The 21616-nt window shown below is 44.2% G+C and overlaps 2 protein-coding genes across 3 annotated transcripts in view; one reads left to right on the forward strand and one right to left on the reverse strand.

The window, feature by feature from the left end:
- The first annotated feature begins 555 nt into the window (after positions 1 to 555).
- TREML1 (triggering receptor expressed on myeloid cells like 1) lies at positions 556 to 5321 on the forward strand. 2 transcript variants are annotated; one of them, XM_058553956.1, is made up of 6 exons: positions 556 to 626; positions 823 to 1155; positions 3251 to 3365; positions 3760 to 3845; positions 4337 to 4389; positions 4795 to 5321. In XM_058553956.1, the coding sequence occupies exons 1-6, from the start codon at positions 584 to 586 to the stop codon at positions 5107 to 5109; spliced, it is 945 nt and encodes a 314-aa protein (XP_058409939.1). In that variant the 5' UTR covers positions 556 to 583; the 3' UTR covers positions 5110 to 5321. The 2 variants fall into 2 exon arrangements, with proteins under 2 accessions (XP_058409939.1, XP_058409940.1); XM_058553957.1 differs by lacking the exon at positions 4337 to 4389 and having other exon boundaries at positions 4795 to 4919.
- Positions 5322 to 14186: 8865 nt separating this feature from the next.
- LOC131413683 (adenylate cyclase type 10-like) overlaps positions 14187 to 21616 on the reverse strand; it is a 44147-nt gene continuing 36717 nt past the window's right edge. Inside the window, exons 24-32 of the mRNA XM_058554424.1 lie at positions 20527 to 20699; positions 19503 to 19659; positions 17344 to 17548; positions 17158 to 17254; positions 16601 to 16722; positions 16221 to 16338; positions 15583 to 15781; positions 14858 to 15071; positions 14187 to 14333 (exon numbers count right to left, since the gene is read on the reverse strand). Coding sequence (XP_058410407.1) covers positions 14266 to 14333; positions 14858 to 15071; positions 15583 to 15781; positions 16221 to 16338; positions 16601 to 16722; positions 17158 to 17254; positions 17344 to 17548; positions 19503 to 19659; positions 20527 to 20699 — 1353 coding nt within the window. The 3' untranslated portion in view covers positions 14187 to 14265. The remainder of the gene's footprint in view (positions 14334 to 14857; positions 15072 to 15582; positions 15782 to 16220; positions 16339 to 16600; positions 16723 to 17157; positions 17255 to 17343; positions 17549 to 19502; positions 19660 to 20526; positions 20700 to 21616) is intronic.

The following is a 21616-nucleotide window of genomic DNA, read 5'->3' on the forward strand; positions in this document are numbered from 1 at the left end:
GGTCCACATTGAAATGGTCTGGAGAGCACTCAGCACAACAAACGAAGTCAGGCCGGGTCCAGGGCACACTATCAAGGTGGGACTTCCTGTTGTGAGGTTGTACTGCAGGAGAAGGACCATCTCCTGAAAGCTTGGGTGGGGGCACTCAGACAGAACTTAGAATCAGAATGCCTTGGATCATGGGTAAGACCCTTGACCTCCCTCCTTCACAGCTCTGCATCCTCAGATTCTACACAGGGAAGACCCTGGAGATCATCTTCCCTCTTTCTCTATTGCTCTCTGGTAGCCATGACCCTCCTCCCACTTGAATCCCTTAGCACAACCCCAGGCTTCTGCCTTTCCTTGGGCCTTCTCCCCTGCCTTGCCCACCCCCACCCTCAGGGTCAGTTCCTGAGCACTGGACCAACCAGGGATTGGAAGAGCTCCTTATGCCCACCCATGGAGGGGCCCACCAGTGCCTGCCTCCCACCCCGTGGTCACTGAGAGCCACACGTGACTATCTGAGGCAGATGTTTCCTGCCCCCAGGGCAATGCTGTATCAGTGCCCAGGCAAGCCCGAGAGCTGACATCTCCCTGCCCAGCCATGGGTCCCAACCTGTTCCTGCTGCTGCTCTTGGGACTAACAGGTAAGTTCAGACGGAGCTGCACTCTGGGCCCATATACTTCACTTCATGCCCAAGAATGATTGGCCTTATTGTGGCAACAGTAAGACGTGTGGGGTCTAGAAGGTGGACCTCTAGGTCCCTGTGCCCCTGTGCTATCGGTGGGCTGGGAGGAGTCCCCAGCTGCTGCCTAGCATTTCCACGTGCTTTCCTTCCCTAGGCCAGGGCTGGGCTGACAGCCTTCCTGAGAAGCTGCAGGCACCTGTGGGGGGCTCCATTCTGGTGCAGTGCCACTACCGACCCCAGGACATCAAGGCTGAGAAGGTGTGGTGCCGGTTCTTGCCGGAGGGATGCCAGACCTTGGTGTCCTCAGCTGTGGATCGCAGAGCCCCAGGGAGCAGGCGCACGTTTCTCACCGACCTGGGGAGCGGCCTGCTCCAGGTGGAGATGGTGACCCTGAGAGAGGAGGATGCAGGAGAATACGGCTGCGTGGTGGAGGGAACCGCCGGGCTCCAGACGGTGCACAGAGTCGCTCTGGAAGTGCTCCCTGCCCGTGAGTTATCCCAGGCCTGCTCTTGCCCCTCTGACCTGCCCTCCCCACCCCCACCTGCTGCTCTTGGGTCCTTGGGGGGTGGGGGCTGCCTAGGGGAGGAATTGGGAGGAGATATCCTTTTGACAGCTCTGCAGGGAACGGAAACCAAACCGGGCGAGAAGTCTGAGATAAATCAGTCAAACAGCAGTCCCTGTCCCCTCCCGCACAGGCGGTCTCCCACCGGAAGGAAGGCGTATCCTCCTTCCCCATCATGGCCGTGGCCTCCTCCTCCAGCATTTTCAACATACTTGATGCTCTTTCTTTTCCTTGGAAATGTTTGAAACAAAGTTTTAATTTGGGCATATCAACTGGAATTAATTTTTTATATCTTCCAGTTTTTTATTCCTGTAATAATGGGTTTGACAGCTTAAAAATTACTGAATTCGTATCTTATCTAATTTTATTAGTCTTCACTGAGCGTGTAGTGTGTGCCTCACCTACAGGCAGGTATATTCAAGGCCTGAACTACTTCAACTCATTCTGTTTTAAAAATGAGGAAAGTGTCATTAATATTTAAGCCAATATTCTCAACCCTATTTCCAGTATAGAAAGCACTTTATTTCTACAGGTTTCCTTCTCACAGTCTACAACTTTCTTACATCTAAGCATTTGTTGAAAGAAAAATTTAAAGTACTTAAAAAACTTGTTTTTCAGAAAAACAGGATGTTGTGGAAAAAAATATTGTGGAGGGAAATGGTCAGCTGCTACCCGCTGGAGCAGAGACTCCTGCCACATTTCTCTCACAGATGCTGACATTTTTTTCATTTTCAGGTCTTCTTTTTCTCAAGTAATTTGTGCCGAATCCTCACATAATGAAATTAAGAAAGGCACTTTCCCTTCTCTTGGTTTTTTTCCATCTGTTCATTATGAGGATGGACTAAGCTGTCATTGAATAGCTTTCATCTCAAGGCCATGATTATTATTTTATATTATATAGTCCCATTAATCCTAGTCATCTCTTGTTCTCCTCCTTCTTTGACTCTAAAGTCTAAAGTCTAGGAACTCAAAGTTATACTCCCTAAAGAGTAAAATGTGACAAGATGAGACACACTGGGAAGAGGGGGCAGGGAGACAGCTCCCTGCAGTGGGGCGGGTGCTGGGGACCCCAACAGCTGCAGAGGATGGTTGTTCAGGCAGGCAGGCAGCTGGAGCACGGTATCCAGGGAGGATGTGGGTGGCAGCTCAGGCAAGCATTTAGCTTCAGAGAACCTTGTCCAAGGTGGCTTAAAAAGTACCAAGAGAGCAGGACATATGCAGCAAGATTGGGGCCACAGCAGGTCCAGTTCCTGGTTTGGTGTGGGGTGGGGATTAGGAATGGTGAGTTTCTAAGAACAAGGCAAGGCCCCCATCCCAGAGGGTCTAGAAGGATGGGCCAGGTCCCCAAGATAGATCCTCAGGTCCAAAGAAACCAACCCTGGGGCCCCCAGCCAGAGGTTGAGCCTGTTGTAGAGATGACGGAAGCCTTGTTACAAAACTGAGTCTCAGGGTCTGAGCAAGCCTCTCAGCAAGGGTCAGTTGGCATTGTGTCATATTAGGACTGACCTCAGAGTTCCTTAGATCCTGAGCTCGGGGTGGGGCTCGACCAGCCTGCAGGTTATGTGGACAGTTGCAGGTATGTGGAGAGTTCTACTGTGCAGGTATGTGGATGAGACAAGGTCGCCACTGAGGATGAAAGTGGAGAAACCTATTCTGGGGTAGGGAGGGGAAGTGGGCACAGATTACCCAGTGGGTGTTTCTGCACAGTATGAGCAGCCTGATAAGACCAGGGCGTACAGGGGAACAGGTGGAGGAGAAGAAATGCAGAGCGAAAGGGGTGGGGGCTGGCGGTAGAGGGGAAAGTGGGCATATTCGTTACCAGGTAAAGACATAAAGAGCGCCATTCCCTGACCCCCAGAATGAGAGGCCCCTAAAGAATATCCCAAGTCCTCCTTCTTTGTGTTTCTTACTGGGGACCTCTCCTTCTTCAGTTCTACTCCTCCATCCCTCAGACCTCAACAGGCCCTTGAACCCTGTCCACAATGGGTATGTGCTCATTAAATATTTCCTTCTGACTCAGCTCCTGGCCTGAACGGGGAGGAGAAAGAGACCTATAAGGCTGGCAGTCTGTCTGATGGCCCATCCTCAGACCCTGAAGGCAGTGCCAGCCCTTTGGAACCCAGCTGGGATAAGAGGTACTGACAAGAACTGTATTTAGGGGCCTGGGAAAAGCGTGGTGCTGAAGATATGGCTTGTTTAGAGCCCCAGACTAAATCAAAGGAACACCTTATGATTCTTTCCTCCCCTGGGGAACTTCTGATCAGGCAGTAGACAGACAGACAGACATACCTCTGTACCCCAGTTCAGCAACGATCCCTTCAACCCGGGGGATATCCCTTCTGCCAGGATACCTCGATGTGTCTCTCTTCTGCCCTGCCTGAGCCTGCCCGCCTCATTCCATTCCCAAAATCTCCTTCTCACTACCATGGCTCATCAAGAACTGCAGCCTTTGCCACTGCTCCAGGATTCCTGGTGAGGAGCTCTCGCCAGGTTCAGGGCTAAGCTTGCCTATCCTTTTCTGTCCCTCAGCACCCCCTTGATCTGGGGCGCTGTGCTCCTGCTGGTCCTGCTGGTGGCGGCAGCTGTGCTGTTTGCTGTGATGGCCAAAAGGAAAGGTAGGTGGCTGTCCACCCGCCCATCCCTGCACGGCCTTGCTGGTCCTGTGTCAGCTAGTCTTGCGGATGAGGCCGGGAATCTAGGTCTGCTCCCCTACAGCTGGGCTTGTCTGGGCTTTAGTAAGGGCCCCAGACCCTAGAATTCCTGTGGCTGATGGGCGGAGGGGAGGAAGGAGATTCAGTGGGAGCAGGTCTGGGGAAAGACAGGAATTGGAAAGGGTGGGGCAGTGAGAGTGGGGACGATGACTGGAGGAGGTGGGGAAAGGGTTTCAGGAGCTAGATTGAGTGCTGAGGCAGGTTGCCAGGAGCTGCGGAAGCAGGCAGTGGGTGGAAGCGTTAGTGAAGGCTGGGGAGGCGGATGGGGTAAAGATGTGCTGGTGGGAGTGGGGCTGGTGAGTCTGGACTAGGAAGGAGATTTCAGAGGTTTCCGAAGGGAGTGAGGGGATGGGCTTTGAGCTAGCACAGGACGCAGACTGCTGCTGTCCTGCCAGGGAACAGGCGTGGCGTCTGTGGCCGATTCCAGAGCAGTGGAGTGCCAGGCACGGTAAGAGGTCTCTGAGGGCCCCCAGCCAGATTCCCCAGACCCTCCATCTGCCATGATCCCTGAGAGGCCCCAGGATGACGGGGTGGAGGAAGGACTGGAACCAGTCAGGGTCCAAGCCCTTTTCCTAAATTCTGTAAACTTGGCCCCAATGGCCTTCAACCTTCCCACCTTGGTCTCCCACCTTCCCACCTCTGTCTCTCACCTTCCCACCTCAGTCTCCCACCTTCCCAGATTTGGGGAGGACCTTGGGGCTTGAAAATCTTCAGAGTGAAGCCTTCTTGCCCACTGACATGCTCAGGATGTAGGAGACAGATCCAGTCTGCTTTCCACCTGGGCTTTCCACCAAAGGGAACTGGGGCAGAGGGAGGGTTCTCTCTTTGCCTGATTTGCCTGCTTTTGTTCCAGGCCCCCTCCTCAGTGGTCCACCACATCAGTGACTCTGGACTGGCTGTAGATTTGCCATCGGATGTACCATATGTTAGGCTCGACTCTCCACCCTCCTTCGACAATACCACCTACACCAGCCTACCTCTTGATCCCCCGTCAGGGAAACCCCCACCCCTAGCCCCATCCTCATCACCTCCTCTGCCTGCTGAGGTCCTGACCTGCTCCAAGCCTGTGACATATGCCACAGTCGTCTCCCCTGGAGGGCAGCAGGATGGAGGAGCCTTCTGTGAGCCAGCCCAAGATCCACCTAATAGCCAGAGTCCACCTAGCTAAGCTGCTCACCATGTTGTGCGCTCACAGAGACCATCCCCAGGTTCTGTGCATCCATCCAGCCAGCCCATGCCTTAGATCCTTAAGATACCAGAGCAACTAGGGACTAGGATCTAATCTAATGTCTTGACTTTTCTGACCTGGAAAGTGATGCTTGGATGTGATTGAGGTGTCTTGGCAAAGCTCCCCATCCTGGTTCCTCTGTCATTACACCACTGGGGTAAATAAATTCTAAATTATGATATATGAGCTCTTGATGGTTGAGGGGAAAGGAAAGGGCTCGAATTTGACTATTGACATGGCCTGTGACTGAAAAGACTCTGGTCCAGAGTTGGTCCAGAGACAGAATGATCTCCTGCCTGTCCTGCCAGTGGGGAAGTGGTTTCATTCCTTGGTCAGTATACTGCAATGCGGTTTGATTTAAAGGGCACCAAAACGGCTTCTTCAAAAGTATTTATTGCCTTTCTCATGATATCTGAAAGTATAGATTCATTTGTTTGATAGGTCTAGAAGTTCCTTCTGCTCTCTGCTCTACACCTTGTAAACAAGTGACAATCTTATGATGTGACAACATATGATGGGAGGTGGGAGATAATAGTTAAAGGAGACTCAGGACAGATGAGGTGAGAGATGAGGCTGAGAAGAAACAGGAGTAAGGACAGAAACTGAATATACGCACCAAGACTATTCCTTGGCAGGACAAAGGATCTTCAAATACCAGGAGACATCACTTTTACCAGAGCTGGCTCTTCTCAACGGGGTGGCCATCTGGTAGCACTGTTCCCTGTGGCCAGAACTCTGGAGCCCCGGGGGTGAGGGAAGGGGAATGAATGGTAAGGGTGTGGCCATGGTTAAGTGTAAATGAAAGCTAGTCCAGGCTGGGGGTGGGACGGCCTTTAAGGTCTCTGCCAGGCTTTCTCCTGAAACTGCGCAATTTGAAAGTTTTTGCCATATTGAGATGAGAGGATGAGGATGCTCAGGAACCCAGTCATTTTATAATCCTGGAGAGCTATGCATAAAGAGGTTTTACTATCCAGAGGGGCCTTAAGCTTGGTCTAGGCACCTCAGGAGAAAGGACAGGCAGGGGCTGTGCCCTGGGCTCCAGCCATGTAAGCTCACTGATGCTATTTTCAGGGAACTCTGGCAGGATGTTCTGAGCTTTCCCGATAAAGTCTCGGTCTGTGACAGAACCTAAATTTACTTCCGTCCCTTGTGGAGGCAGCAGCTGCCCACCAATCAGCGAAGCCTCCTTTTCTTGGGCTAAGATCACTGGGGACTTCCTGGCGGGGAAGGTGAGACCACAAGGGTGGAGGAGAATGCAAGAGAAGGGCAAAATAAAGTCTAAAAAGAACCCCTCTGAAAACAACTTACCTTGGTCTGAATGTATTTTAAACTTTTTAGAACCTGACAGAAGTAAAAGTATATTTAACGGTACAAAGGGAAATCCTAAGGAAGATAATCAGTTGGCTGGTGTAGAAAAAGAAAGGAGGAAAGGGAAATATGTTAATTCCATCATCACTCATGGTAGGAAGTCTACAAATATTGTCAAATAACAAAACTAAAACAATTTAGAGACGAGTTTGATGTCTTTTATTCAAGGGAAAACAGTCCATGGATTGGGGGAGTGCAGTGCCTCACAAGCAGTGGAGCCCTGTTCCTGGGAGATCTGGGGCAAAAGGGAGTTTTACAGAGCCTTAAAAGAGGCAACGGCGAAACAGGGCGTGGTTGGCTAGGAGGTCAGGGATTTCACCGCAAGGCCGCAGGTCCTATTTTTTAGGGTAAGGTACGCTGGCTAAGGCTGAGTTGGAGGATTGTGTTCGGGGTATGTTAGTTTCCTTAACAGGTGTTTCCCCTAAGTGCAGGCTTAGATTTCGATTTAGATCCTAGGTTTAGATTTCTGACGGAGGCCAGACCACTGGGGCAGCCTCCATTTTATGGGTCCTGATACAGGAATTAACTTTATAAATACCAACCAAAGTCATAGTTTATAAAAGTAACTGCGAAGATGAAAATATTGACTTTCTAAATTTTATCATAAGAAACACAAAAACAGAGCAAAGGAAATGCAGGCAACACAGTGAGACAGTCGCTTCATACTTTGGAATTCAGCTCAAGCTGTTCTTGGAGGAGAATTAATATACTTAACAAAAATTAAGCATCTTACTCAAATAGCTAGTTAATTTTAAAGGAAAAAAATGATATAACTAATACATAAATAAAAGAGCTTATTCTTTGAAATGAAATGAAATAAAAGAGACAAAGTATTAGCTAATTTACTCAAGAAGAAGGGTGAAATGAGAAATGACAAGGGAGAAATAAATAATCACAGATATAAAGACAATGAAAAAAAATGAGAGTATTTTGTGCTGCCAGTGGTGGTGAAGTGGGAATGACTGCAAAGGAGCCTGAAAGAACTTTTTGGGGGTGATTGAAATGTTCTCTGTCATGATTGTGGTCATGGTTACATGGGTGTAACATTTGTCAAAACTCATTATTAACATAGGTGCATTTTCTTGTATGTAAATTATATTTTGATAAAGTTGATTTAAAAAAATACTTGAAAGACCACTGGGGAATCATTAAAATATTCTTAGAGAGGAAAAAACTCTTTAAATTATTACACAAAACTCAGAAGCCATAAAAGAATTCATAGATACATGAAAACTGATATGTTAAGATAAATTAAGAAAAAACTGATACCTAAAAACAAAATCACCATAAACAAAAGACAAAACACAAAATGGAGAAAAATTTTGCAACTCATACAAAGGCAGAGGGCTCATTTCCCTAACCCCTACAAACCGATTGGAAAATAAATAATAAAATATGGTCACTGGATATACACATATAGCTCTCACAAAAGCAAATATAAACATAGGAAAGATGTTTAACTTCATCTAAGGGAAATGCAAATTAAAAATACACTGAGAGTGATTTAAACAAAAATCATGGTTAAAGAATTCTGAAAAATTCTCTCCTCCATGATAGCAACAAGAAAACTGGCAAAAATAGTCAGAATCAACTTTTTCAGAACTCTGGAAATTAACTATTGGCTTGCATCAATCCAAGGAGTGTTTACTCAAGAAAAACGGCTTTCCCTCCCTCCTGATTTAAAGACAACTTCACAAAGCAATAATTACACATCTGAGTTGATGGGCACACTACTTATTAAGATGTAACTTTTATGACAACAACTATGAAGGAGAGGGGAGGAAATGGGTCTTTATAGGAGTAAAGTTTTCGTATATTACTGAAATTAAGTCAGTATGAACCTGAACTATACCGTTTTAAATTAAAATGCTAATTGTAATCCCCATAGCAACCACTAAGAAAATAACTCAAAATTATACAGTAAAAGAAATGACAAGAGGGGCCGGCCCCATGGCATGGTGGTTAAGTGCGCGCGCTCCACTGCTGGTGGCCCGGGTTTGGATCCCGGGTGCGCACCGACACACTGCTTGTCAGGCCATGCTGTGGTGGTGTCCCATATAAAGTGGAGGAAGATGGGCACAGATGTTAGCTGAGGGCCAGTCTTTCTCAGCAAAAAGAGGAGGATTGGCATGAATGTGGCTGATCTTCCTCACAAAAAAAATAAAAAATTAAAAAAATAAATAAAAAAAAAATGACAAGAGAATTAAAATTAAATTTAAATTAAAATAATCTATTTAATATAACAAAATATAGTGGAGAAATAGAAGGGAAAAAAACCCTTAAAACAAATAGAAAACAAATAACAAGATGGCAGACACAAATTCTACCTTATCAATAATTACATTGAATATAAGTAGATTAAATATTCCAATTAAAAGGCAGAGACTGGTAGAATGGATTAAAAAATTTAATTAAAAAATTAAAAAACACATGATTCAACTATATGCTGCCTCTATGAGACAAACGATTTAAGAACACAAATACGTTGAAAGTAAAAGGATGGAAAAATATACATCATGCAAACTAGCTAAAGAGAGTTGGAGGGGTTATACTAGTATCAGACAAAACAGACTTTAAGACAATAATTGTTATAGACAATAAAAGGATATTTTATAATGATAAAAGTCAATTCATCAAGAAGATATAAAAATTATAAATATGAGTGCACCTAACAACAAAGTTTCAAAATACACAAAGCAAAAACTGACAGAATTGAAGGGAGAAATAGAATTAAAGAATAATAGTTGTAGACCTCAATACCCCACTTTCCACAACAGATAGAACAAGTAGGTAGAAGATCAGTAAGGAAATAGTAGACATGAACAACACCATAAACCCACTAGATATAACAGACATCTATAAAACACTCCACCCAACAACAGCAGAATACACATTCTTCTCAAGCGTACATGCAGTGTACATAGTTCTCAGGGTACATAGACCGTATGTTTTACCATAAACAAGTCTCAATAAATTTAAAAGGATTGATATCATACAAAGTATGTTTTCTGACCATAATAGAATGAAATTGGAAATCAATAACAGAAGTAAAGTTTGGAAACTCACAAATAGGTAGAAATTAAACAACATACTCCTAAATAACAAATGGGTCAAAGAAGTCATAAGAGAAATTAGAAATACTTTGAGATGAATGAATACAAAAACATGACATACCAAAACTTAGGGAATGAGGCAAAATCAGTGCTTAGAGGGAAAATTTATAGCTGTAAACACCTATATTAAAAAAGAAGAAAGATGTCAAATTAATAACCTAACCTTACACCTGAAAAAACTAGAAACAGAAGAGCCAACTAAACCCAAGGCAAACTGAAGGAAATAATAAAGATTAGAGAAGAAATGAACAAAATAGAGAACAGAAAAAAAGTCAACAAAACCAAGAGTTGGTTCTTTGAGAAGACCAACAAAATTGACAGGTGGGTATTATTACTGACCTTAGAGAAATAAAAAAGACTATAAGAGAATACTATGAACAACTGTATGCCAAGAAATTATCTAAGATGAAATGGACAACTTTGTAGAAAGACATAACTACTGAAACTGACTCAAGAGGAAATAGAAAATCTGAATAGAATTATAACAAGTAAAGAAGTATAATTAGTAATCAAAAAACTTCCCACAAAGAGAAGCCCAGGCCCAGAGGGCTCCACTGGTGAATTCTACCAAACATTGAAAGAATTTTAAAACCAATCCTTCACAAACTCTTCCAAAAAACAGAAGAGGAAGGAATACTTCCCAACTCATTCTATGAGACCAGTTTTACCTTCATGCAAAAACCAGGCAAAGAGATCACAAGAAAACTACAGACCAACATCCCTTATGAATGTAGAAGCAAAAATCCTCAACAAAATACTAGCAAATAGAACCCAGCAACAAATAGAAAGGATTATACATCATGACAAAGTGGGATTTATCCCAGGAATGCAAGGTTGGTTTCACATATGAAAATCAATATGATACACTACATTAATAGAAAAAAGGATCAAAACCACATGATCATTTTAATAGATGACAGAAAAAGCATTTGACAAAATCCAACATCCTATCATGATAAAAATACTCAACAAACTAGGAATAGCAGGGAATTTCGTCAACTGATAAAGGGCATCTACAAAAAACTCACAGCTAACATCATACTTAAAGGTAAAAAACTGAAAGCTTTTCCCTAGGATTGAGAACAAGATAAGAATGTCCACTCTTGTCACTTACTTTTTTTTTTTTTTTGAGGAAGATTAGCCCTGAGCTAATATCTGTTGCCAATCCTCCTCTTTTTTGCTGAGGAATATTGGCCCTGGGCCAATATCCGTGCCCATCTTCCTTTACTTTATATGGGACGCCGCCACAGCATGGCTTTGACAAGCGGTGTGTAGGTCTGCACCTGGGATCCGAACCTGTGAACCCTGGGCTGCTGAAGTAGAGCATGCAAACTTAACCACTGTGCCACTGGGCTGGCCCCCACTCTTGCCACTTTTATTCAACGTTGTACTGGAGGTTCTAGCAGTGCAATTAGGCAAGAAAAATAAATAAAAGGCATCCAGATTAGAAAGGAAGAAGTAAAATTATCTCTATTTGCAGATAGCATGATCTTATATATAGAAAATCCTAAGGAATCCACAAAAAAACTTAGAGCTAATAAATTAGTTCAGCAAAGTTTCAGGATACAAAATCAATATATAAAAATCAGTTTTATTTCTATACACGAGCAATGAACAATCCAAAAACGAAATTAAAAAAAAAATTCTATTCACAATAGTACCAAGAATAATAAAATATTTAAGCATAAATTTAACAAAGGAAGTGCAAGACTTGCACATTGAAAACTATAAAACATCACTGAAAGAAACTAAAGAAGACCTAAATATATGGAAAAGATACACCACTTTCATGACCAGAAAACTTAATACTGTTAAGATAGCAGTTCTCCCCAAATTGATTTACAGATTCAATGAAATCCCTATCAAAATTAAAGCTGTTCTTTTTGTAGAAATTGACAAGCTGATCCTAAAATTCATATGGAAATGCAAGGGACACAGAATAGCAAAACAAATCTTGAAAAAGAATAATAAAGTTGGAGGACTCACACTTCCTGATTTTAATACTTCTTACAAAGCTACAATAATCAAGACTGTGTGTACTGGCATAAGGATAGACATATGGTCCAAAGGAATAGAATTGAGAGTTCAGAAATAAACCCATACATCTAGTAAAACCATACATCAACAAGAGTGTCAAGTCATTTAAATGGGAGAAAGAATAGTCTTTTTAACAAATGGTGCTGAGACAACTGGATATCCACATGCAAAAGAATGAATTTGGAAACCCACCTCAGACTACATGCAAAAATTAACTCAAAATGAATCAAAGGCCTAGATGTAAGAGCCAAAATTATAAAACTTTTAGAAAAAAACAGAGGAGTAAATCTTTGTGATATCAGATTAGGTCAATCGTTTCTAATTTTGATTCCATTTATATGAAACATCCAGAATAGGCAAATCTATAGAGACAGAAATAGATTAGCAGTTACTAGGGGTTGGGAGAAGGGGAGTGGGGAGTGCCTGCTAATTGGTACAGAGTTCCTTTTTGGGGTGATAAAAACACTCTGGAATTAGTGGTGATGGTTGCACAACTTGTTGGTATACTAAAAGCCACTGAATTGTACGCCTTAAAAGGGTGAATTTTATCTCAATTAAAAAAATTGCCAAAAGAGAAATAATCACCAAAAAAAAAAAAAAAAAGGAAGGAGGAACAAAGTATGTCTAGTTAGTACCATTCGTGGGAAAGAAGAGTGCAGTAAATATATACGATTGCTTGCATGTGCATGGAATACTGTATTGATACACAAGGAAGTGGTAACACAGATCAGCTCTGGGGAGGAGAACTTGTGGCTGGAGGACAGGAAGGGGAAAGACTTTCAATGTTATACACTTTTACTCCTTTTGAATTTTGTACCACATAAATGTATTATCTATTTTTTTGTGTGAGGAAGACTGGCCCTAAGCTAACATTTGTTGCCAATGTTCCTCTTTTTGCTTGAAGAAGATTGTCCCTGAGCTAACATCTGTGCCAATCTTCCTCTATTTTTTGTATATGGGATGCCACCACAGCATGGCTTGATGAGTGGTGTGTAGGTCTGCGCCTGGGATCTGAACCCACGGACCCTGGGCCGCCAAAGCAGAGCATGCAAACTTAACCACTGCGCCACCGAGCTGGCCCCTGTATTACGTTTTTAAATATAAAAATTAAATTGATAATAATAGCTGACATTTACTGAGTGCTTACTGTGTACCAGGTACTGTTCTAAGTGCTTTATATTTATTTAATCTTTACGACGACGTTCTTTTGTTCTATTTATATCATTTACAGAAAAGGAAACTGAAGCATAAAGAAGATAAATTATTTGCCCAAAGGAACACAGTTCATAAGCAGCAGAGTTGGAAGTTTAGCCCAGGCTGTCCTGCTCCAGGGTCCCTGCTCTTGACCACTACTCTATATCTCAAGGAGGGGTGGAAGAAGAGGACGGGGGAAGTGGGCGAGGAGAAAGGAAGGAGTGGGTAGGAGACGGAGGAATGGAAGGGGTGAAGTGGGGAGTAGAGACAGAAGAGGAAGGGTGACAAAAAGAGAGAGAAGAGGGGGAGGAGGGAGTGTACAGACTAGAGAGGATGATTCAAACGGCAAGTACAGTCCTCCCTTTCCCAAACATCTCCGTGCCTGTCCTTCAAGTATTGAAGGATCCTGGGTACAGGATAGCCTCCTATAGCCTGGGCCCTACAAAAGCCTGTACAACCTAGTGGTTAAGAGCATAAACTCCGGAATCAAATTTGACTTAGAATCTCAGCTCCATCATTTTGTGGCTGTGTTTCTTGGGGTAAAATCTTTTTAAGCTTCAGTTTCTTCATCTATAATATGGGGATCATTAAAGTACTTGCTTCACAGAGTTAATATAAGGATTTAAAGACAATATTTCAAGCACTTAGTATAGAGCCTGGCACAGAAGAAGTGAACGCTAAATGGTGGCTATCATAACATTAGCTAACTGACTATATTTGCTAGATGACTGAGTTATAAAGCGTAAAATCAGTGGGAAGATCGTGCTCTGTGGAAGAAAGACCATCAAACAGATAAAGGCCAAAGATGGCAGCTCCAGAAAGGGAGAGTGAAAAAGAAGAGAGCTGGAGTCATATACTCTCTGGCACTTACACAATTTAATGCAGGAATGCCCAAATCACACAATGCAAAGGAGAAACGATTCCCATAGCCCTATGTAGCTCGCAGAAGACTCTTTGCCTTCTTTGGAGCCTGTTACCACACCTGTGCCCAAAGAGGGCCACACCAGGGCACTTGCACTGCCGGCCTTCCTTAAGTAGTGACAACCTCATCATTAGGGCTGCGTTTCCCCCCATCTGCTGATGGATTGCATCTTACATAAGATGGAATCCCTTCATCTCAAACCCTCCCAGGCCTCCAGTCTACCTCTGGTTCTAACTTCTCCAGTTAAGCTAGTGACTTCAGAGTTAAGAAAGATGTAAATTTCATGCTTCAGAAACATAGGCTTTTATTTTGACAAAGATATAGATTGTGGTGACTGTAAAAGGCTAGTATATTTAATATGTACACTATACGGTATCTTAAAAAGGAGAACTTGGGGGATTTCTTTGTGTTGTATACAATAAGAGAATCATGGTCCCTGCAGATGATTTTTTTGCTGTTGTTTTAACATATACATTCTTGAATTTCTTCTTCATCCTTATTCTCCTTGACATCAGCCACTCTGTCAAATCCTGAAAGCAGGAACATAAAGAATATTACAAACACAAAGAATTACAAATTACAAATTTAACTCATGGCCCTGAAAAAGGAGGCGATTTGCTGGGCCCTGAGGCAAGGAACTATATTCTTTCCTCTCTTTTTCTTACCCACATCTTACCACTTACCTTCATAGACATTACATTGTGATTTCTAGGGCCTTCTTTCTCCCTTAGGGACCATCTAGCTACTCCAAAGGAACAATCTTGTTGTTTAAGCTGGGACCAAGGAGGAACTTTCTATGCCTAAGGATTACAGATGCTGAAACAAAGGGCTGGGAGAGGCTGTTATGTTGTTTAACAACATAAGGGATCCCTGTCTGTCTAGGCTGGGTCCAGCACTAGCGAGAAGTTGATAATTACCTCTGGAGCAAGGACTAACTCCTCATATCTGTGTGTCCCTTCTTACTTTGGAGGTGCAGCCTTTGACTGCTTGTGAGTAAGATTCTGAGACCATTCTTTACGTCTCTCAGACAAGGGTTCCAGGAAGATATGCTTACTCTGAATTCCTAAATTTCCTTCAAAGGAGTTGTTTTCCTCTGGGCAGTCTCCCTCCATCCAAATCCTGGTCAAGCAGGTGTCAAAAGGTCTGATGATGTTAGTCAAGGACATGGATTCTCTCTTTCCATATCTCATCACAGAGGCTTTAAGCTCAGAGACCCACTGGTGATAGACAGGGCAGGTCACACATCGAGTGAAGAACTCCTTAAAGTACTGCAAGGAAAGGAAGGTCCATTTTCTCAGGGATTAGTACTCTCTTCCTCTACTCTACTCCACCAGAACTTACAACAGTCCCTACTCAGCATACTCACTCAGGGCTGGGGGAACAGGGAAGAGTTACTGATGGCAAAGTAGGCCCAGAGAGTTGGTTTGAGATACAGAGGAACTGGAATGTCTTAGACTCAGAAAGCAGGGCTGTAGGGAGATGTGTCAAATTATAAACTGAGCCAGAGTGGGTTCACTGAGAAGGGCTAAATGTTAACATTTTAATTGTATTATGTAGTAGCTGTCCAAAGGTGGAAAGTTAAGGAATCTAGTCCTGACCTACATACAAGAATATCTGGAAGGGCAAAGGGGTAGGTGGAAAGACTTTCTAGGTGGAGAAAAAAGGGTTCAAGGAGTAAAAAGAGAAGCAGACAGAAGAAGAGTAAGGGAGAGATGCAGGCAGCAGAAAGAGTATCACAGGGTCAAACTGTAACTTAGGTGTTAGTTGAAGGACAGGTACCTTGAGGGTTTGGCTGTGAGCCTCTGGGGGAATATGCACGAAGACACCCTCTGGCATTTTCTGTAACATTAGCACATGGCACTCTAGGAATCGAACAAAGCCGTGTGAACCAAATAGTGAGGCATTGGTTCTTTTCACCAAGTGGCGAGCCTTGGAGAAGTGGTGCTCAAACAGGTTCCACTGTGAGTCCTGGGCAAACCTGGAGGGAAAGAATCACTCAGCTCTATCTCCTGCTTACCAACCATGGCTCTTTCATAGAACCATCTTTCTGTAAGGCTGTAAGACCTCCTGGACAATCAGAATTGTGATGCTGGAAAGTGGCCAAGGCTACTAACTCACATGCAAGTAGACTTAAAAGGAGACCAATGATATTCAGCCTTGCTGTGGGTCATCTAGAACTTCAATACAACCCTAAACCTAACCTTTAACGTTTAGGACCAAACCTGTTAACGAGACAAGAAGAACCCTTCTAATAAGATGGGGGGAATGGGAGGTGAATGGTCTTTAGAAGTGGGTTAGAGATGTGGAATAGTCCTGCCTGGAGGGGTAAAAGGCAACTGCTTAAATGACTTCACGGTGTCCTTACATTTCTACCCTTTCTTGTAGACCCTGAGTAAGACTCTGGTACCCCATATTACCACATGGCCAGAGAGGAGTGGATCCCCAGCATGACATTGCTCTGAGAGGTAAGAATGCAGCTGTCCTCATAGCGTTGAATGAAATGCAGACACTCCTCAAAGGGCCGACACAGCAATCCTGTGAACAAAGAAGGTAACCAGGCTAGCATAAGTTGTCCACATAGGAACTAGTATAGAAGGTGTGTGGTACAGGGGAGGATACAACCCCTGAAAGGCAGACACCCCTGAATCACAACGTGGTTCCTAGACTTTAAGGCCGGGGGCTAGAAGCAGAGGCCTTGCCTGAGGGACAGTTTCATGACTGCCTGTGTTCCAAACCTGGGGCCCCACGTGAAGTCTGAATCTCTCAGGAGTACAGCAGAGCCCTGCACAAGATTTACCTTTTCCATAGAGCAGCAGATCTAAGCAAGCAGAGTAGAAGCAGGCCAGGCCAAGGACATCATGACCCTGGGAAATGAGCGCCCACTGACTCTCCAGCACATGGATACACAGATCAAATCTGCTGAGAGACAGAGCTACTGGGACCAGCGAGGGAGTAGGGAGGATGGTGCAGGAGAGGAGGGGATCTTACACCATCAAAGCAGCCTGACATCTCCCAGATCTCCTCTCCGTACCTCTACAGAGAGCATCTGTGCCTGGGATCAGACCTGTCTCTTAGCAAACAAAGCGGGAAAATGCCTCCGAGAGTTTCCAGGGTCTTGAGCTACTGCAATTCCCCACTTCCCAGGAGAAAAATGGAATATGTAGCAGCTCAGACTCTGCATTTCCACTCCTAACCCCCCACACTTAAGACAACGCTTCCTGGAGTGACTACAGAAGAGACAGCCTTGGCTATGCAAATGGAATAGCACCTCCCTCTCCACTCCAAACTTCTCTGGGAGACCATACCCTCCCCTCTCAGGCAACAAATACAAATGAAAGAAAATGATGTTAATACTTCTTCTTTAGAAATGCAGATCTGAAGAGAACTGAGAGAACCAGATTCTGCAGAGCTGGTTTCTTGAGGTGTCTGCATATCTCATGAGCTTGAAAACCTAAGGAGGGTAAAGAGCATTGTGTGAGGTCTGGCTGTGAACCTGGCCTCTCTAAAAGCCATAGGCCCACCAGCCCCAAGCGCCATTACCCAGCTTGATGGAGAAGTCAAGGTGGCCGAGGCAGAGCTTGGTGTAGGACAAGGCCTGCACGAGCTGGGCTGTGGCCAACAATCCCTCCCTGGAGAACCAACACAGGCTGCTTTTCCGAATGGCCATCTGCTCACAGTGCAGCCACTTCTCCCTGTCACCCACGTTCTGGGAGAATTGGGAGAGGGCCACGTAGGTAGAGACAACCTGTGGGGCAACAAACACGGGGCAATATATTCCGACTGTGCATTCATGCCACATTTCCATCATGTGCCCTCCTGCACAAGTGCCCACTCTGGAGCCTTGCTGCTCACTCAGTCAGGACTCCTGGTGTCCCTGCCCCTCACCTCCGCTCCAGCTATGAAGACACGCCCCGTCTCGCCCTACACTGCTAACTTGATCATTCTCACTGCCTGTTCTTTAAACAAACCACTTTCTCCACCTGCCGCTCTTCTTTTTCTCCAATCCAAGACTTTCCCCTTCAAAACACTGACCAAACCTCCCTTGTGTTTTCTCCAAGGTCTCTGATTCTCGCTCCTTTGAAAATTGCTGCCTAGATCTCTCTTATAACCATGCATATATTTGACATAGTTGATGACTCTCTTCTTGAAACACTGTCTTCACCAGGTGTCCAGGACACCATGCTCTCTTGGTTTTCCTCCTGTCTCTCTGGCAACTTCTCTGTTTCTTTTGTTGGTTTCTCCTATGACCCTGACCTCTTAACATTGGAGCTGTTAACTCAGTCCTTGGATCTTTTCTCATCCCCTTGGTGATCTCACCAGTTTCATGACTTTAAACGCTATTTATACACTGATGACTCCCATATTTCTATTTTCAGCCTCTACCTCTCCTGTGCACCCCACACTTGTATATTCAACTGCCTACTCACATCTCCATCTGGATGTCTAATAGGTATCTCAAATTAACATGTCCAAAACCTGGCTCCCAATCCTTCCCTAAATCTGTTCCTTCTGCAGACCTCGCCATCTCAATGAAGAGCATCTCTATCCCTCTAGAATTCCAGGTTGCAAATCTTGGGATTATCCTTGACTCTTCTCTTTCTCTCACATCCCAGAACTGATCCATGAGTGAATCCTACTGGCTCTCTCTTGACAGAAGACCACTGCTCCCCGCTTCCTCTGCCACCACAATCCAAGCCAACCATCTCTTGCCTGTATTACTGCGATAGCCTCCTAACTGGTCTCCCTGCTTCCTCTCTTGCTCCTTTCAGTTTATTCTCAATACAGCAGCTAGAATGATCTTATTAAAATATAAATAGATCCACTTATTCCTCTTCTTAGAACCCACCAATGGCTTCCTATCTTTTTTAGAGTAAAAGCCAAAACCCCTACAGTGGCCTCTGAGGCCTGCACCATCTACCATCTACCCCTCCCCAGACTCTCTGACTCATCTCCCCTCTCCTCCGTCCCCTCCAGTCACACTGGCCTCCTCACTGTTCCTCAAACACAGAGGGCATGCCTACTGCATTCACTGTGCCCTCTGCCTGTACACTCTTCTCCCAGACAGCCATGAGGCTTACTTTCTCACCTCCTTCAGTTATTTGCCCCCGACCACCTTGTTTAAACCTGCACCTCCCAGCTCCCAGAACCCCATCCCCCTCATTAATCATCATCTAACATACTAGATAGTTCACTTATCTATTATCTGTTTCTCTGGAACCAAATCAGTGCCTGACACATAATAGGTGTTCATCAAGTATTTGTTGAACAAATGGATAAAAAAAAGAGAGACAGATGGACACTACAATTAGGAAGACACGTTTCCCTTCCTTCTTTTTTCCTAAGTCAGCAATTCTAATCCTTTTTTAGATTGTGGACTTTGAGAATCTGATGAAAGCTATGACCACCAGCCCCCACATGCTCTTTTGAACATGCACACAAAATGCTACATTCAGTTCAGGGAGTGCACAGTTAGCCTCATACCTGGAAACTCATCTATAAGCTGCAAATTAAGAAACATTGCTCACACACGTGATCAGTGGTGTCCCTTAAATCTGGGTTATTGTGGAACCGTGCTAAAATCAGGGACTAGGCAGGGTCTCTCTCCCTGGCATTTGAGGTTTCTGAGTGAGGTCCAGAGGTAAAGCAAGGACTCCCTGGTTTCTGAGTGAGGTCCAGAGGTAAAGCAAGGACTTGCTTACTTGGGCTTCATTTGCAAACTCCTTAGCTGAATTCTTCTGCATAAGAGCAGCCAGGCAGGCAAACCTGCGGCTGCTGGCTGTGGCCTCCAGGTTATAGAGCTGCCAGAGCAGAGAGAGGCAGTGCACCCGCTGCTGCAGGACTGCCAACTTTTTCTTACTGTTTTGAAGCACAGGATGATTAGTATACCCTTACCCTTCACAGTACCCAACCACCCCTCCCCACAGGAAATCCAAGTCTACTCATCATGGGGCCATCTCCAGACCTGCAAACTCAGAAATGTTCCTGGGATCCCACTACTTCTAACTCCAGATGCCTTTTTAATTCATCCCTCTTGACCAGGAAATTTTCAAGAGGTTTTTAAAAAACATTCATTCTTTGAATTGCTATTTTGGTTGAATGAACTTTCTGTGAATTATTATAGCTCAAAAACTAGGTAGCGATTTAATATTATATATATACATATCTCAGAGAAATAATATTAAATTGCTACCTAGATATACATATACACATACATATATATATATACACGTATCTTTATTTGAAAGAGACAGGGCAACACCACACTCCCAAAAAGAAAAGAAGTCCTCTGCTACATTCTGCTACATTTAACTGGCTGGGGAAGTAAGGTGGAAGAACTAGAACTGTCTGTTACATGCTTGAAAAGAGGAGTCTTCCGGGGCCAGCCCTGTGGCGCAGGAGTTAAGTGCACGCGCTCTGCTTCGGAGGCCCGGGGTTCGCGGGTTTGGATCCCTGGCGCGCGCTGATGCACCACTTGTCAAGCCATGCTGTGGCAGCGTCCCATATAAAGTGGAGGAAGATGGGCATGGATGTTAGCCCAGGGCCAATCTTCCTCAGCAAAAAAAAGAGGAGGACTGGCATCAGATGTTAGCTCAGGGATGGTCTTCCTCACAAAAAAAATAAGAGAGGAGTCTTAGGTCAGTATAGTCAAAACTCCAGGGTGGGTCCTAGTTTAGTTCTCCATGGCCCTAAAGTGGAGCAAGGCAACTTAGCCAGGCTTCTCACTTCTCACTAGGGTTGTTTGGAGGTTGGCTTAGGGAACAGGAACGCCAATATTTTTCCAGAAATGTTTGGAAAAGGACACCAAACCAGGTCCAAGGGAAATTCCTTTTCAGCAGTCGAAGAGCTTGCCTAGCCAATTTTTTGGCCAAGGTGATCTGTCCCATGTTGAAACAGACCTGGAGATGGGAAAATGAGAAACAGTAATGTAAATATGGGAAGAGTACTATGGACAAGGTTCTAGATATAACACACTGGCTCTTTTATTTTGGGATGTGTACTTGGGGTCACTGAGGTGCTAGAGTGGGCTGAGTTGGAGCAGAGACTGGCCACACTAACAAGCATCAGTAGGGACATGAGCAAGTAAAGGAGTGAGAAAATAGGATTATAGAGAAAGTGCCCTCCTTTCCCATCTCCCACACATTTGTCAGTGAGCAGTAGAAGAAGGTTGTGATTTAGAAGTGATACTGCTAGACTGAGATGGGATTGTCATTTGGGCAGAGACTCAGATGCTTCAGATGGTACAGAAAGCATCCAAAATATCACCAAATTCCATATCTCTCTTCCTAAATAGGCTGCACCACCATAGTGCATGTCGGGGTTGGAGCTGGGGAACTACCTTGAGGTTATCATACCTTTCCATTCTAAGGCTAAACCCTCCAAGAAAGTGATAAAGTCTATGGTGATCCCAAAACAATCTTGGGAAGACTGCACAATAACTTCTTCTTATAAAAGGAAAGAAATAATTATTTAAGTTTTCTCCAAAGACCTCTTGGTTCAAACACAAATAATGCAATACCGTGGACAACCCAAATATTCTCTTTGGCGTTCAAAAGCATTATATGCATTAGGTTTACTTTCCTAACCAGGTTTTTTTATTTTAAAGCTTTCTTCTCTAACAAAACATCCTCCATGGTTTTATGGAGTCATAATTTATAAATTGATAAATAATTACCCCAACACATTTTGTTCTGCTGGATTTACTAGTAATGAGGCTGGGAGAAGTTGCTGAGCTGTCCTGAGTTACTCATACACAATAAACAAGTTTACTCCTATATGTCCTTTGAAAATGGAGTGTCATGGCATGCTTTCCCCA

Source organism: Diceros bicornis, chromosome 14 (genome assembly GCF_020826845.1).
Source record: "Diceros bicornis minor isolate mBicDic1 chromosome 14, mDicBic1.mat.cur, whole genome shotgun sequence".
Lineage (NCBI taxonomy): Eukaryota > Metazoa > Chordata > Mammalia > Perissodactyla > Rhinocerotidae > Diceros > Diceros bicornis.

Coding starts and splice junctions, on each gene's coding strand:
- TREML1 (XM_058553956.1), top strand. CDS start 584: ATGGGTCCCAACCTGTTCCTGCTGCTGCTCTTGGGACTAACAG. Junction 627..822: donor GCTGCTCTTGGGACTAACAG/GTAAGTTCAGAC, acceptor TTCCTTCCCTAG/GCCAGGGCTGGGCTGACAGC. Junction 3,366..3,759: donor GAACCCAGCTGGGATAAGAG/GTACTGACAAGA, acceptor TCTGTCCCTCAG/CACCCCCTTGATCTGGGGCG.